General features: G+C 41.7%; 1 protein-coding gene across 2 annotated transcripts in view; it reads left to right on the top strand.

The window, feature by feature from the left end:
- SUCLG2 (succinate-CoA ligase GDP-forming subunit beta) overlaps positions 1–16,293 on the top strand; it is a 246,989-nt gene that overhangs the window by 50,103 nt on the left and 180,593 nt on the right. For both annotated transcript variants that reach the window (XM_063291548.1, XM_063291549.1), the window contains exon 2: positions 1,561–1,702. In XM_063291548.1, coding sequence (XP_063147618.1) covers positions 1,561–1,702 — 142 coding nt within the window. The remainder of the gene's footprint in view (positions 1–1,560; positions 1,703–16,293) is intronic.

Here is a 16,293-nt window from a genome sequence, read left to right as displayed (position 1 = left end):
AAAAATTTGAGTTGCCCAACATGATGTTCCCAGCTGAGGTTCCAGTATTTGCTAATTCAGTGTTCATGGCAATTTTATAGAATGTAACTACCACAAATATCAAGAATTGACTGGAGCTAAGTCTTAGGATACATAGGGGAGTTTGCAAAGTTCAAGGGTGAATAATTTATTTATTTCAATTCTATTTCTTTAAATGATTTATATGGCTGCCCATCTCACAACAGTAACTTGGTGAATAAGCAACTGAGATGGCTAGTGAGCTTTCCACTTCAGTCAGGTTCATATAAGGCTGGGATGAGCAATCTAAGACCCAAGAATCCAAATTTTCTGCCCTCTGGAACCGTCTTTGATCACTATTTCTAGAAATGAATTTCTTGCTATAGTAGTATATCTAGCGGGTGAACATAAGCTTCGCATAATTTAAAAAGCAGAAAACACTCCCCTCCCAGAATTTCCCTTAAATAAATCCAAAGGGGGGGAAAAAACCTAAACATCTTGGCCTGGTATGTATGCGTATGCCACCTATTTTGTAACAGCCCCCAACCTGCTGTCGCCAGCACATTCTGGCCCCCAAAAGTTGCCCACCCCAAATGTTGAATGTTTTCCTTAATATTGATTAGTTTATCTCCAAGTGAAGCAAACAACAATTAGATGCCATATCTCCCATTCAGAGTTCTGCCTGTCAGATCATAAAAGGAGCATTTATGAAATTGGGCAACTTTCAAAGCTATATTTTTCTTACTGGTTTGGAGTTCCATGAAATTTTTAAACTGAAGTGACAACTGAAGGAAATGTAATGGGGAAACGTATACTGTACATTGTTTGATTATGGCCCATCAAGTTGGTGTTGACTCGTAGTGGTTGCATTAAAAGGTTTTATCCAGAAGGATCTGTTCCCAACGTGGTCCTTCAGGTCTTCCAATAGTGGACTGAGTCTATCCACCTTGCTGCTAGTTGTCCTTTTCTCTTCCCTTTCATCTTTCCCAGCATAAGAGCCTTCTCCAGAGAGCTAGGTCAGGGTGAAATTCTATTACAGTTCAAATGAGAAAAGTGTGATTATTTTATTTTATTATATTATTTCATTACATTTTCATTTCATTTCATTTCAGTACAAATGTTTATATACCACCCTACCAAGGATTCAGACTGGTAAAAAATTCCATTGATGGTAATAATATTTCCTTGTAGAAGCACAAATGTTATTGCAACTTAATGAATGATTTGATACTGTCATTCTTCTGATTCAGAAATGTGGAAAAAGAAAGCTGGGAATGTTCAGTGAATTTTTTTTAAATGCACAAGTAAGTTGAAAGATGGCTGGTATAAAATAATAAAAACTAACATCATATACCAGCTGTTATTTTAATTTCTTGTTAGATTTTAGAATGTTTTTTTTTTTTTTGGTACAGATTTAAGATAGTACACTTCCTGCAAAATAATACATATTTTTCAGCTGGATTTATCTCTAGTTGCAGTAAGTCTCAATAGCAGAGTTGACCATTGCATAGTTGTTCATAATGAATATTGTGATTTTTCTCTTTCTCCATTTCATTTCTGTAGGGTATGCAGTTAACCCCTAGACGATGGCTAAACCTGCAGGAATATCAGAGTAAGAAACTGATGGCTGATCATGGAGTCACAGTTCAGAAATTCTTCGTGGCTGACACTGCAAATGATGCTGTTGAGGCTGCTAAGAGATTAAGTAAGTATCTCTTAACATAGAACGAAGTCTTCACTGGCTATTAACCAGCCTGAAAATTAATTTACGCTGCAGTAAATAAATATATTACTTGTGATCTTCAAAACTGGAGCACATTTTATTCTGGAGAGCAGAAATGTATGAAGAAAATGAACATGAGTTCATTTATACTTTGAATTTCTTTGGATTTTTATCCCATACAGTCCAAGAGATTCTGAATGGTTATAATAACTGTATGCTTATATCCTATGGTATTGTAGATACTATGGCTTTCCAGGATTTAATTTAATTTCTTTGGAAACATTTTTTTAATAGTAAACATGAATAGAATTGTAACCAAAATGGAAGATGATACGATATTCGGGAGAACCAAGAAATTTTTCAGGAGTCCTGCAATTGCAGCAGGAATAAGTGCAATGAAAAAAATAAGGCAAAAAATATTTTGAGAAAAACACACCATAAGGGACCTCTCACCACAAAAAGTGTTGACTATGATTTTATTTATTTATATGATGTGATTTGTATAGCTCCCTGTCTCACACAAGAGACTCTGGGTGGCTGATAAGGATTAAAGCACAAACAAACCCACAAAATATAACCCTGGGCGCCCAAGGATAGACAATAACCCCAGCCACAGAAAAGGCACATTGATAACAGCAAAGCTCCTCTACCCACATGATCCAAAGGTCTGGGGAAACAGCGAAGTCTTCAGTGCCTCGTGAAAGGCCAACACGGTTGGGGTCACCTGAATCTCCAGGGGGATGCTGTTCCATGGGGCAGGTGCTGCCACTGAGAAGGTATGATTCCAGTATCTGGCAAGATGGCATTGTTGGATAGATGGGACCCGGAGCATGCCACCTTTGCTAGATCTGGTGGGGTGAGCAGAAACAATAGGAGAAAGGAGGTCCTGCAAGCACCTTGGCCCTGTGCCATGCAGGGCTTTGTGAGGGATGACCAGCACCTTGAATTGCAGCTGGAAACTTACTGGGAGCCAGTGCAGCTCACAGAGCAGCAGTCTTATATGGGTGTAACAAGAAGCACCAAAACCTGCCTGTGCTGCTGCATTCTGGACCAGCTGCGACTTCTGAATGCTCTTCAAAGGCAGCCCTGTGTCGAGTGCAATACAATAATCCAGTTAGGAGGTGATCAGTACTCAATATTGACTATTATATAAAGAAAAAAACCCACAGAAAATAGTAGAAATGGAACTGAATTACACAGAAGCTCAGCTACAGGGACTCTATGCACATGTATGTGTTTATACACCCACATATATAAACATCCCTACATATTAATACATGTGCCCATGCACACACAAATGCACACAAGTAGTCCAGGGGAGAACAACAGAAAGCAACTGAAATTGAGAAGGGTAAGTCACCTCTCCCATGTGATTGCCTGAGTCAGACTGCTTATTTTAGAGTAAAAATCAAAGAGTCAGCTATACCATCTGCATTTAATGTAATGCGTAGTTTGACACGTTACACATGCTTAACTGTGAGAAATAGATATTCTAAATTAGTGATCTAGGTTCTCATATACAAACCTACTCTTCCATATCTGAAAGTTGTTTTACTAGTCGTTCTTCAAATTACAGTGGTAAAAGGTAGAATAATATCATATGTGCCACTTCAGCAGATTAAATGAGAATGCTCTTGTGTGAGGCTCTGAACCTTACATGTTTAATCTCTCCCTTTTCTTCTCTCATCAGTTCCCCTTAATGACTGCTGAGCTCAGAAAAGCTCTTGTAGCGTACCCACTGATTGCTTTCAACTTGAGATACGATACGACTTAATAAGTAAAGGAGTTATAAATAGGACAGAAAAGAAAACCAATCATATATACCTGTTGGAATAAAAAAGGATGAATCTGTGGATTGAGTAATGTTCTTACAGGTTGACATTTCATGGTTTATTAATGATATTGTCATTGATTATGGTTATGTTTACAAAAGTGTGTGTATATACATACACATACGCATATACAAGTGTACATGTTGCTTTAGAGGAAAAAAAAAGTAGGCAAGTGATGCATATTGTGGTCTACAGAGGTTCAGTGTGAAAGATGCAACAGTTCACACAAGGGTAGATGCCCACAGGTTCTGACTTCTCTGTTCATTCCCCCATTACCTGTTAATCTGCTTTGCATGGGGCAGCTGGGGCTGCAGCAAAGGTAGGGTGGGAGCGTGCAAGCCCTTCTTAGAAGAAGTTCTATTCCACACACAATTATTAACTTTCAAGTCAAGGTTAATAAATCGTATGACAGTGAAAATAAATGTGTACAACTCATTGATTGAACTTAACTGTTTCATGTATTCCATTTCTGAGTGCACATCCCCATCAGTTGCTGTGAGATTATTGTTCATATTATTTAAGATAATCAAAGACATGATAGATTAGTTGTTTAAAATTCTTCACCTTTTACTGTAAAGAGAGTTAAAGGAGCTAATCAGTTGCTGCCTTACTTGACTAAGGTGTTCTTTAGCAGAGTCCTTTCAGTTGAATTATGTGATGGGATAAAGCTTCAAACTTAGACTAAACAGCATATTTTGAAATTGTTAAATAGCTGTCTACTTAATCCAATGAATCAACCTATTTTTATATCTTAGTTTCAAATAGTTGGTATCCTCATTATTTGGCCCACTGTAGAACATGATGCCATGAGTATACAGTATTATGTAGATAGCAGCCACCACTACTGTTCATCAACCCCTGGACTTTGAATGAAATTTGATGTATTCTGTGATATGTATTGTTACAAAGTCATCTGGATTGTACATGTATCAAATTATCTATGTAGTTCTTGGTTTCTAGCTTCCTGAAGGGAAGAGAGGAAAATTCTAAATAGTAAAGAACTCACAGAAACTGAACGTTAACAATATTCATGAATATTGTGGAAAGAGACGGGAAGGAAATGTTTAGGATTTTAAAGCTGACCTTTGTACTATTGAGACTGGAGTTGTCAACTTTCAGGATGAACTGTTGGAAATTAACTATAATATCCATGAAGAACTATGTATTTTCCTATAGAGGCCAATATAGTTGAACTATATTGAGTATAATGTGCAATGTATTGAATATAGTTTGCACACACAAATTGCTATTATATATGAAGTTCAGTGAGTATCTTCCAAAATCAAACCTGGAGTTAACTAAAAGGATGGCAGTATTTGCATAGCTCCTGGTGAGAATGAGAATTTTTTCCATTAAGTTAATTCCAGTTAATAGATAATAAATTTGCACTGACAAAACCTTTCTAAATCATCACCTTATGGCAAGCTTTGCATTATTTATGCCCTGTATCTTATCATCATCTTTTTTTCTGTACTGTTTTTACTCTTGACAATACTGGCTTCAGGAGCCTTTGTTAATTCTAATGAGAGAAGGTGTCAACATTGTCACTGGATCTTGAGAGGTTTATTGCAGGTGTATAGTTTCCAGTTTTTTAAATTGAAGAGGTGGGGAGCCTACCCTGGTTTTATCTTTATTCTTGGATGTTCACACTCTGCTCATTTTTTAATGTTCTATTTTCCCCAGCTATTTTTATTTTCATTGTATGCTTGCCAGGTAATTTATGTGAAAAGGTGAAAGGTCCCCCGTGCAAGCACCGAGCCATGTCTGACCCTTTGGGGGGACACCGCTTTTACGACATTTCCCTGGCAGACTCTAGCGGGGTGGTTTGCCATTGCCTTCCCCAGCAAGCTGGGTGCTCCTTTGACCTACCTGGGAAAGATGGACGGCTGAGTCGACCTGAGCCGGCTACCCAGAGAGAATCCAGCTTCCGCTGGGATCGAACTTGGGTCGTGGGGAGAGTTTTGGTTGCAGTACTGCCGCCTGCCACTCTGCGCCACACGAGGCTCCTTGGGTAATTTATAGCTCGATTTAAAACAGATGTTTTAGAAATGTCTTTCTAGTTTCAGCTGATGCAATTCTGAACCATAGCATTAAGAAGGGAATAATGGGAAAAATCAAACAGGAAGGCAAAACATCCTAACCCGAAAAGAGTAAGAGTGTTCTGACATTCTTTATCTTTTCATGTTGGTTTAGTGACACAACAGTAAAACAATTCTGTTGAAAACTCCTATCAGTTTGGTGGATAATAATTGGAAAGTAATTAAATAACAACAACACTTTAGGTAGAAATTGAAGTCAGTGACAATGTTACAGTGCCCTGTTTAATACATTCCTTAATTAATGGTTTCCCTGGAAATGCCAAAAACTCACTAAAAGTATAAAAGGGGAAGGAGCGTAAGATTATTTATAAACAAATTTAGCAGGACTGGTTATTTTTTTCACCAGATGAAGCATAACAGATGCCTAGAAAATTAAAGTCATGTCACTAAAGCTTGTCTTCAGAGGGAGTTTACTAAAAGATTGAACTTCAGACCCAAACTGGGTTTGAACAACTGTCTGATGAAGCTAATGTACAAAAAGCATTGCTGATGAGTCAACATTAAGTAATTTTATGTTCCAAGTCAAGAGGCTATAAAAAGGCACTTGCTATACAATCTAGAAAGTTATCTATTATGACTGATCTCCTTAATGAGAGAGCTCAGAAAAATACAGGAAAGTCACCTTTTTATATCTATTTTAAACGTGGAATAATAAGCCAAGGTATTTAAAGACCTGTTTCTGAAAGTGATCTGTAAACAATCAGAATGAATTGTTAATATTCTTCATGGACTTTATTATTAGATATGAGACAAAAAGAGAAAACAGATGGGATGAATATAACCATCTAAAAATATCAGCATCAGTTATCAGTTTAACTTCCACTGAATCTGAATAAACATGACCACATTTGTTAGTTGAATATGCTTTCAGAGTTGCTAAATTTTGGTAGCTGTTTTCTGCAAACAGAACAAGATCGCTCTTCCCTTTTTCACTTCATCTTGCTGAGCCCAGCTCTTTCTCTGGCTAGGGCTGCCTGCAGATTTTTCCTTGTGGCATGGGAACATATTTTCCGATTCTCTTTTTCTTAGCCCCACTTCTTGAATCTTATATGGACCCTCTTTGTGAGTGAAGGAGAACTTTTAAGTTTGTTTAAACCAGAGACTAGCCCAGCTTCAATGAAGAAAACATTGATTTATTGATCAGCACTAGAGGCAAAGACAAATTAAATGGGGGGGGGGCTTACAGTCCCTCTTTGTGGACGTATGCAAATTATTTGATTGGCCATAACATATCATCTATCTATATGAGGTCAGTGAGGCAGAACTATGAGATCATAACAGGTTTGAAAGAACAAAGAGATAATATTTCATGAACTCACTTCCTTTTTAGAGAGTTACTATTCCTTATACTGTCCTTGTTTTCCAGAACTCTGTTTGTCTCCTAGTATCTTTTCCAGCCTATCAGCATTCCTTGGCCTTTTAAATGTTTTATGGTTGACAGTTTAAGTTTCCCTGGGAAAGTATATTTGGGGAGGGGGTAATTTTACATGCCTAATTTGATGCCATATTTCCTCCTCCAGTTGACGGTTGATTTATTGCTAAGTTAGTCCTTTATTTTCTTTGGGAAGATGTATTGGTGTTAGGGGCATTTCCCCAAAATTCCCCTTCAAGTGCAAATGCTACCATTCATTTGTAAGTGTAGGTGCAGTTATGTGCTAGGCTGGGCTGAAAGCTAATGGAGTTGTAAGTTTGTAGTAAAAGAGGAGACATTCCTTGTATGCTTCTCCAAAGAACCGCTCCCTGTACGATGAAATAATTTTTTAACTGCTGTTGTGGGGCTCTCTGAACTCTGGACAAAGCCCTTGCCAATCGAAGAGTAGAGCTGCTAAGCTTTGTGCTTTGGCTCTTCACACTGCTGGGTTTAATCCCCTTAAAGTAGTAATTCAAGACATGTTAAATGTTCCAACTGTAGGCATTCTAAATTCCTGCCTGTGACCAGAGAATGGTCCAATTTTGACTTGCCAGCAGAGGGGTTGTTCTCCGTTTTTCTCTAGGGAAGTGTAATGGTATGTGGGAATGACCTTGGGAGACAGGAGGCAGAGCCACAGATAGGCAATGGTCCGATAAGAGGCAGCTGAGTCTGCAGAAGGAATGGGAGAGTGGCAAACATCTCAGAAGGGACCCTCCCTAGTTTCTTGGACTGTAAAGGTGAGGGGGAGAGATGTACTTTCAGACATGCAAGGTTCTGTTGATGTAGCCTTATAATAAAGATAGAGCTGGTACTTCTGCGTGTGCTTCTTGTCTGGACTACCTTGCAAGGCTGAGAGGAAGAGAGGGCTGGATCATTTTCTCTATATTGCACTGCAGTACAGATTGCAGCCGTTAAAACAGGTCAGAACAGACCTGTTTCTGTTCAGAACAATTTTAGCAGAGGGGAGCTGTAGTTAATGTCTGTAACACATCTGCTCCCCAAGAAGAATTGTTCTTGTATCCCACCAAAGCAGCATGGAAGCAGAGTACGATTTCTGTATGAAGAGGCAAAATCTCCTGTCCACTGCTTCCTCCTGTAGGCCGATGTCCACACGTCATGCACACGCTGAACAATGCATTTAACTGAAGTAGGTGGAGAATCCCATCAGTGCAATCCCCAGACTTTCTTGAAAAGAAGCCCCGATCCAACAAACTTCTCTATGTTGGAGTGGTTGTTTCATGGATACGTTTTTTGATAATGAATTCCATATTACTTATTGGTCAGTTGAAGTTGAGCTAAAGGCAGTAAGGGAAACTGAGGAGATAGGTACGAGTGCTTTCCTTTCATCACATTCTCTAAATAATTACTCTTGGTACCTGTTAATTATCATTGACATACTCTTCTTCCTTAATATGCCTCATTTACCACCATCATTGCTTTTGCACCTGGATCAGAAGGAAGGGGGTTTTGGGGGGCAATTAATACAGTGTTAATTCTCCATACTACCAAGTTTTTTGGGTAAAGGTATTTAGAGCTGCTGCGCCTTTCCTGAATGTTTACACTACTCCAGGATGAATAAATATTTAAGATAGACATTTTTTTTACTTAAGAGTTTAACTATATTCTAGATTCTCTGATATTATAAGATCAATATATTTATCTTGGCTAATTTTTCAGATTTGGAACTAAAAGAGAGAGAACGGTTTGCTTAAGATCACCTAATTAATATATAAGCTAAGCCAGTGTTTCTCATCTTTGGAAACTTTAAGAAGTCTGGACTTCAACTTCCAGAATTCCACAGCCAGCAAGGCTGGCTGGGGAATTCTGGGAGTTGAAGCCCACACATCTTAAAGTTGCCAAGGTTGAGAAACACTGAGCTAAGCAGAGATTTTATATGTGATTTTCAAACATGGCTCTCACTCATCTAGGTAACAGTAAGGGCACCCTCAAGTCCCACTCTGTTTTTGGTGACTGTATCAATGCAGTTATTTATTTACTTATTTACTTGCCCCCCCCACCCCTCTCTGGTCCCCCCGCACCCACCTTGGACGGACTGGGGGGTGTAGAACCCATGGATGGGAGCGGTAGCAGTGGACCGGGCGGTGAGGTGTGGCGAGCTCGGTTGGGCCCTAACAAAAGAGTCTGGGAGTGTGTTTGTGTGAAAGGGCACTCACCGCCTGAGTGAGAGACGGGGGGTGGGTGAAGAATGAATGAGTGCCCCCTGTTGAGCAGTGAGAGAGTTCGAGGGGGGGGCATAGTGAATGGAGGGGTGAGGGTTGGGCTCTGACAGTACCAAGAGCGGAAGCTGGTGCACCGGAGGGCCTACCATCACCCTGTGGGAGATTGACTGTGAGTAAGGATGTATGAATAGAAAGAGGGAGCCCTACTTAGAGCCAGAGACTCCCAAGGTCCAGGAGTGGGGGCTAATGGATCAGGAGTCACTGGGGGCAACATGGCGGGGCTCATTATTGACGTGGTGACGGGTAGGGGACATTATGGCAGAAGCCGGAGGGCAGGCCATCTTCGGGGAAGACGCCCCCGGTGTTTGTTACTGGTGGCATGTTCCAGCCCTCTGCACTCAGACCCAGGCCCTGGTCAGCAGATCCATAGGGGCCCTGGTTTCCGGCTGCTGCTTCTTAATGCCAGGTCAGTTAATAACAAGGCCCCCCTCATATGTGACTTGATCACTGAGGAGGAGGCAGACCTGGCATGTATTACTGAGACCTGGCTGGGTGCGGAAGGGGGGGTGCCTCTTTCGGAAATGAGCTCAGCTGGGTTTACGTTATGGCAACCCTAACCCTCCCCAGGGCAGGGGAGGAGGGGTGGCTGTTGTCATCCGAGAGCCTCTTGTGGCCTTCAGGGGCCCTGCTCCACAAGTGGCTGGTTGTGAGACCCTGTTCTTCAAGTTGGGTTCCCGAGAACAGTTGGGAGTGTTGCTGCTATACCAACCTCCCTGCTGCATGGCAACCTCCCTGCCTGAGCTGCTTGAGGCCGTCTCGGGGCTGGCGGTGGAGTTCCCCAGGCTTATGGTTCTGGGGGACTTCAATCTGCCATCCCTGGGGCGTGCCTTAGAGGCAGCTCGGGAGTTCATGGCTACCATGGCAGCCATGGGCCTGTCCCAGATAATTCGGGACCCGGCTCGAGACAGTGGTCACACCCCAGACTTGGTTTTCTTGTCAGAGCAGTGGCAATGTGATCTGAGGGGAGAGATAGATCTCTCCCCATTGTCATGGTCAGACCATACCCTGGTGGCCCTGAGATTCTCTTATGCCACCCCCCTCCGCAGGGAGGTAGGACCCATTCGATTGGTCCGCCCCCGGCGACTGATGGACCCAGTAGGGTTTCAGAGGGAGCTGGGGGTTATACCCGGAGATCTGCTGCACAGTCCAGCGGAGGCCCTAGCTGCAGCCTGGAATAGGGAGGCGGCTGGGGCCTTGGACAGGATTGTGCCTGTGCGGCCTCTCTTGTCTCATCGAACCCGGCACTCCTTGTGGTTTACGGAGGAGCCAAGGGTGCTGAAGAGGGTTAAGAGATGCCTAGAGCGCTGCTGGAGGAAGACAAAGACTGAATTCGACCAAACACAGGTAAAAGCTGCCATTAAGGCCTACCTTGTGGTGATAAAAGAGGCGAAATGTCAATATTTCTCCGCTCTTATTGCATCTGCAGAATGCCGCCCAACGGCCCTGTTTAAGATCACTCAATCCATTTCCTTTTGGGGAAGGTGGGTTCAGCAACCCACCTACAGGGCCGTGCAGAGGAATTTGCTGAGCATCTGCAGGACAAAATCGCTCGGATCCGCTCCAAGTTGGACTCCAGGTGTGAGGCGTGGTCTGGAGAGATACCAGGGGAACAGGCTTACCCAGTTATCTGGGAGCAGTTTGATCCTGTTGGACCTGAGGAAGTGGACAGGATCCTATGGACAGTAAATGCCACCACATGCCATCTAGACCTGTGTCCCTCCTGGCTAGTAAAAGCAGACTGGGAGGTCACATGTGGTTGGGTCCATGCAATGGTTAATACATCCTGGGGGTGTGTGTTTTCGGTGGCCTTTAAAGAGGCGTTGGTACACCCCCTCCTCAAGAAGCCATCTCTGGACCCTACTGTTCTGGACAATTTTCATCCAGTCTCCCACCTCCCCTTTTTGGGGAAGTTGGTTGAGAAAGTGGTGGCTTTGCAGCTCCAGAGTGTCCTGGAGGAAACGGATTATCTAGACCCCTTTCAGTCAGGTTTCAGGCTCGGTTATGGGATGGAAACTGCATTGGTCGCACTTATGGATGATCTCTGGCGGGAGTGGGATGGAGGCAGTGCATCCATCCTCACTCTCCTTGATCTCTCAGCGGCTTTTGATACCATCGACCATGGTATCCTTTTGTGGCGGCTCAGGGAGTTGGGGGTGGGCGGCGTAGTCTTACGCTGGTTCACCTCCTTCCTCCAGAGCCGATCCCAGTCGGTGTTGATAGGGGAGGAGAGATCGGCCCCGCGGCCCCTTCTTTGTGGGGTGCCACAGGGATCAGTACTCTCCCCTCTCCTTTTTAACATCTACATGAAACCGCTGGGTGAGATCATCCATCACCATGGGATGAGGTATCATCAGTATGCTGATGATACTCAATTGTATATCTCCATCCCGGGTGAAATAAGTGATGCCGTGACCACCCTCTCCGAGTGTCTGGGGGCTGTGGGGGCCTGGATGGGGAAGAACAGGCTTCAACTAAACCCTGGTAAGACTGAGTGGCTGTGGGTTAATGGTTCTTCTGTATAAGGGACATTAACATCTCTGGTTCTGGATGGGGCTGCACTGCCCCATACAGACCTGGTGCATAACTTGGGGGTCCTCCTGGACTCACGGCTCCTGCTCAAAGAGCAGGTGGCAGCCGTGGCCAGGAGAGCCTTTGTGCAGCTACGTGCTGTGCACCAGTTACGCCCCTTCCTGGACCAGGCGGCCCTTCGAACAGTCACTCATGCCCTTGTTATCTCTCAGATAGACTATTGCAATGCGCTCTACATGGGGCTACCCTTAAAAAGTATCCAGAAGCTTCAGCTGGTCCAGAATGCAGCTGCGCAAGCTGTTTTTGATGCCCCCAGAAGGGCACATGTAACACCACTGCTGCGCAAGCTGCATTGGGTACCAGTTTGCTTCCGGGTCCAATTCAAGGTTTTGGTTATTACCTTTAAAGCCCTACATGGCATGGGACCAGGTTACCTGAGGGACCGCCTCTTCCCCATTATATCAACCCGTCCCACCCGATCATGCAGAGAGGTCATGCTACGGACCCCGTCTGTAAAAGAATTTCATCTGGCGGGGTCCAGGAAGCGGGCCTTCTCTGCAGTAGCTCCCGCCCTGTGGAACATGCTGTCCCCGGAGGTGAGATTGGCCCCATCGCTCTTGGCCTTTCGGCGGAGTCTGAAGACCTGGTTCTGCCGCCTTGCTTGGGTGGAGAGGGGAATAGAGTTACATAGGGATGGTTGTTATAGACCACTCCTCCCACACTTGGACTATTTTAGATCTTTCATAGCTTGTATTTTTATTCTTTATTCTTTATTTCTATTTATAGTATTTTTATTGTATTTTATTATTCTGATGGTTTTAATCATTTGTTGTAAACTGCCCAGAGGCCTCCGATGGGAGGAGATGGGCGAGGATAAATTAGATAAATAAATAAAAAATAAATAAAATAAAATACTTGCAACTTTCCAGCAGTGGCCAAAAATGGCAACGGGGGGAAGTGGGTCAGCTTCAAGTCCAGCCTGCATCCTCAGATTCTGAGGCAGACCCCCATCCAAATACTAACCAAAGTTGTCTGCTGCTAAGATCAGCCAAGATAGACTAACTGCGAGACCTTCATAATTGTTGTTGTTTTTCTGTTGTTTTTTTACAGAAGAGCTTTTAGTAGTTAGTGATGTTTTGCTTCTGAACAAGTCACATTGGATTGGGGAAACCCAAAGTCAAGTCCACCCTGAGTCATGGAACCTGAGTGAATGACTTGGGTCCAATCTCTCTCAGCCCAATCTACTTCACAAGGTTCTGCAGGAGGAGTATGACACACGCTGAAGAAAAGGCAGGATATAAATCACATAAATAAATAAAACAAATAAATAAGCAGGCAGCCATGAAAAGAAGGGTGTAGGGACCTTGATAAACCAAATAATCACCTCCTTAATTCCCTCTCTTTGTTGCTGAAGGCAATTTAAAAGAATCCATCTAAACTTTTAGAAAGTTTCTCTGAGGGAAGCAAGTGAGTTCAAGCTGCCACACACCTTTAGTTATTTTATAACCCTTCTTTGCCACTAAATGTCTTTGAAGCAAATAGATTTATAGTAATGTAAGTAATGGATAGGGGGCTAGCAAATCAAAATCTCATTTCAGATGTTTGACACTAATGTTGTGCTGAGTTACTGTTCCCTGAGTTGGATTTCTGATCAAATTACTAAAGTTGCCAGCTGGAAGTAGAAATGGAGGGAAAAACACAAACCAGATATTGTTAGAAATGAATGCTGAATTTCATTGTTAGCATATGTCATAAAACTCATTCTTTCATCCTGGATAGGCTTAAAATCATCACCCTCATCGTAGAGTTGGCTTGATCTTTTTTTCTTCAGATAACACAGTTCCTAATATGCAAACATGATAGAAATCCAAATCTAGTGCATGAACCATGGCTACAAGAGTAATTTATTTTATTTATTACTAATTTTTCATGATGCATATTACTATTCTTCAGCAGTAATAGTAAAAATAACAATCTGTGCAACTGAAAATAGATTGCAGGCTTGTTTTTTTTAATGCAGTATTACTTGTAAGGGGCATCTTTTTCTTTGAATAATAGTATAACAAATAAACCTTAGGTCTTCACAGTTCCCAGAAGGAATCAGTATAAACCAGCCCCATTTTTTCATGCCAAACTTTTTACTCCTGATGCTCTCTGGGCCAAATCCTTTTATTGCAGTGATATGCATACAGTATAATGTGAGTTTCCATTGTCCTCCATGACTGTAGCAATAGCTATGGAGGGCAGGGTAACTTCGTGGTGATGCTCTATAAATGATACGTCATAAAATTTATTTTGGTGTTTGTGTCCACCCTTCCATAAGGATCTTAGAATTGCCATTGTGATCTCCCCCTTTTCCTTGTAACAGCAGCAGTTTGCAGGTGGGGTGAAAGACTGGCTGGCCCAGAGTTACCTGGAAGCTTCACAGTTGAGCCGAATTTAGAACCTGAATATAGCCAGCCCTGTTGTAACACTTTAACTATTAAATCACAGCTGCACTGGCCTTTGCTGGATATCCTTCATAAGCAAATACCTGAGACATATAGGTCTAATGTTATGTATTTATTTATTACAGTTGCATCTCACTGCAATCAATATTATTCTTGGCAGTTGCATTAGGAGAAACATATAAAAGTAAGGAAGAAAAAATGGATATTGAGGTATGGGCATCTGCAGGGGGAGTCAAAAGTTGACCTCTGTATCATGACACAATTAGTATTACTTAGGACTTGCATAAGATATTGTGACTCAAGTATTGATTTAAATCATTTATGTGATGACATCATGAAGCACATGTCAACATTTTTTTTATTATTATTAGATTTATATCCTGCCTTTATTTTGTACACTTCCAGTCAGCATACATAATATTCCTACCTCCTATTTTTCCCTACAACAACAACCCTGCGAGGTGGGTTGGGCTGAGAGAGAGGGACTGGCCCAAAGTGACCCAAAGTCTTTAACATCTAAGGGAGGACTAGAACTCACTGTCTCCTGATTTCCAGTGCAGGACTTTACCCTCTACATCAAGTTGACTCAGCATTTTGATGTCCTTGGCAGTTCATTACGCACATGACTTTATGGATTTCTCTTTAATATATACTGACAATATGTGAATCAAGTGTTCTGGGTTTTCAGACATTCACCTGTAATTTTTTTTTAATTGCTGGATAATCTATATCATTTAGAACCTTCTCAAATATTCAGTCTTCCCATGCAACTTACACATACATAGTTTTTATGTAATGTTCCCCGATACACTTTTGAAACTTAGATTTTCATAAAATATTTAATCATTAATATTCATGTTTGTGTGTGGATTATGCAGCAGAGAACAACTAATGCTGATGGACCCCATTCATTGCTACCTTGGAATCAATTTCTTTAGGTCATGTCAGTTTGTTCTCACAGAAAAATACATAGGATTTTTTAAAAAAAATCCATAGAATGTGCACCTTAATTTTCTATTTATGTTCATAAAATGTATGGCCCACTTTTCATTATAATTGTAAAAATGTACAGATTACAGTAACTAAACCATAAACTCAGTTAAGTGAAAGACTTCCTAGACTAAACCTGCTCTGGATACTTTTGCCATGGTGAAGTAGAATTAATTGACAATAGGCCACTTAACTCAGAAGATTATTCCCTGAGCAGATTAGTCCCAGTAATGGTCAGGTGCTCTCTGTGCCATCTTCATGGAAGTGGGTTACAGAAGAGCTTGTTGCCGGACAAGTCCATTTAATTGGACCATTCCTTACTTGAGGTAAGAGGAATTGGGTTTCTTGTGATAGTGGCTGAGTGGTCCTTATGGAAGATTCCCACAGGAAAATTCTATATTAAAAAGGAACAGGAAGAGGAAGACATATCTTTGACTACTGCATGTAATCTGCAGTTTGGGAGATTTTTTATTATGGTAATGGAATTTTTTGGTATTCCAGTTTGTTTTTTAACTGTGTTGCTTTGTGACTGACTTCTTGCTGTCAGTGCCCATGGGGTTTGACTCAAAATTTTCTCAATAGCATGAAATGTGCTAGGGCTGACAGTTTGTTTTGACATCCATTTTGCTGTCACTTAAATGTCCCTGAAATACGCAGACAAGATGTAAAATTACAGTCATGGTCAAGAAATCATATTTTGGGCTATTTCTATACCTTTTTTCTTTTTCTCATGTTACATGTTGGCTTTGTAAAGGCTGGCCTGAAAATCATGTATTCACCTTAGATTTATTAGCCCATTAATAATCATATTAACCTTATATTTATTACTGCAGTCAGTCACATGCAGATGAGTGTCAAATACTGATCTGTGCCGATCCCAGTTTGATATGTGATTTTCATGTGACTTGATCTATATTTGTTGGACAAAATGTGGTTTCTCCTGAATGCCTATAAAAAAACATCTATCTTGGTCCATGAATATCATTTCCCTGCCTGCCACTGTCCCTGTATTCCCACATCAG

This window comes from Candoia aspera, chromosome 2 (genome assembly GCF_035149785.1).
Source record: "Candoia aspera isolate rCanAsp1 chromosome 2, rCanAsp1.hap2, whole genome shotgun sequence".
NCBI classification, from domain to species: domain Eukaryota; kingdom Metazoa; phylum Chordata; class Lepidosauria; order Squamata; family Boidae; genus Candoia; species Candoia aspera.
This window is presented reverse-complemented; position numbering and strand designations above follow the sequence as displayed.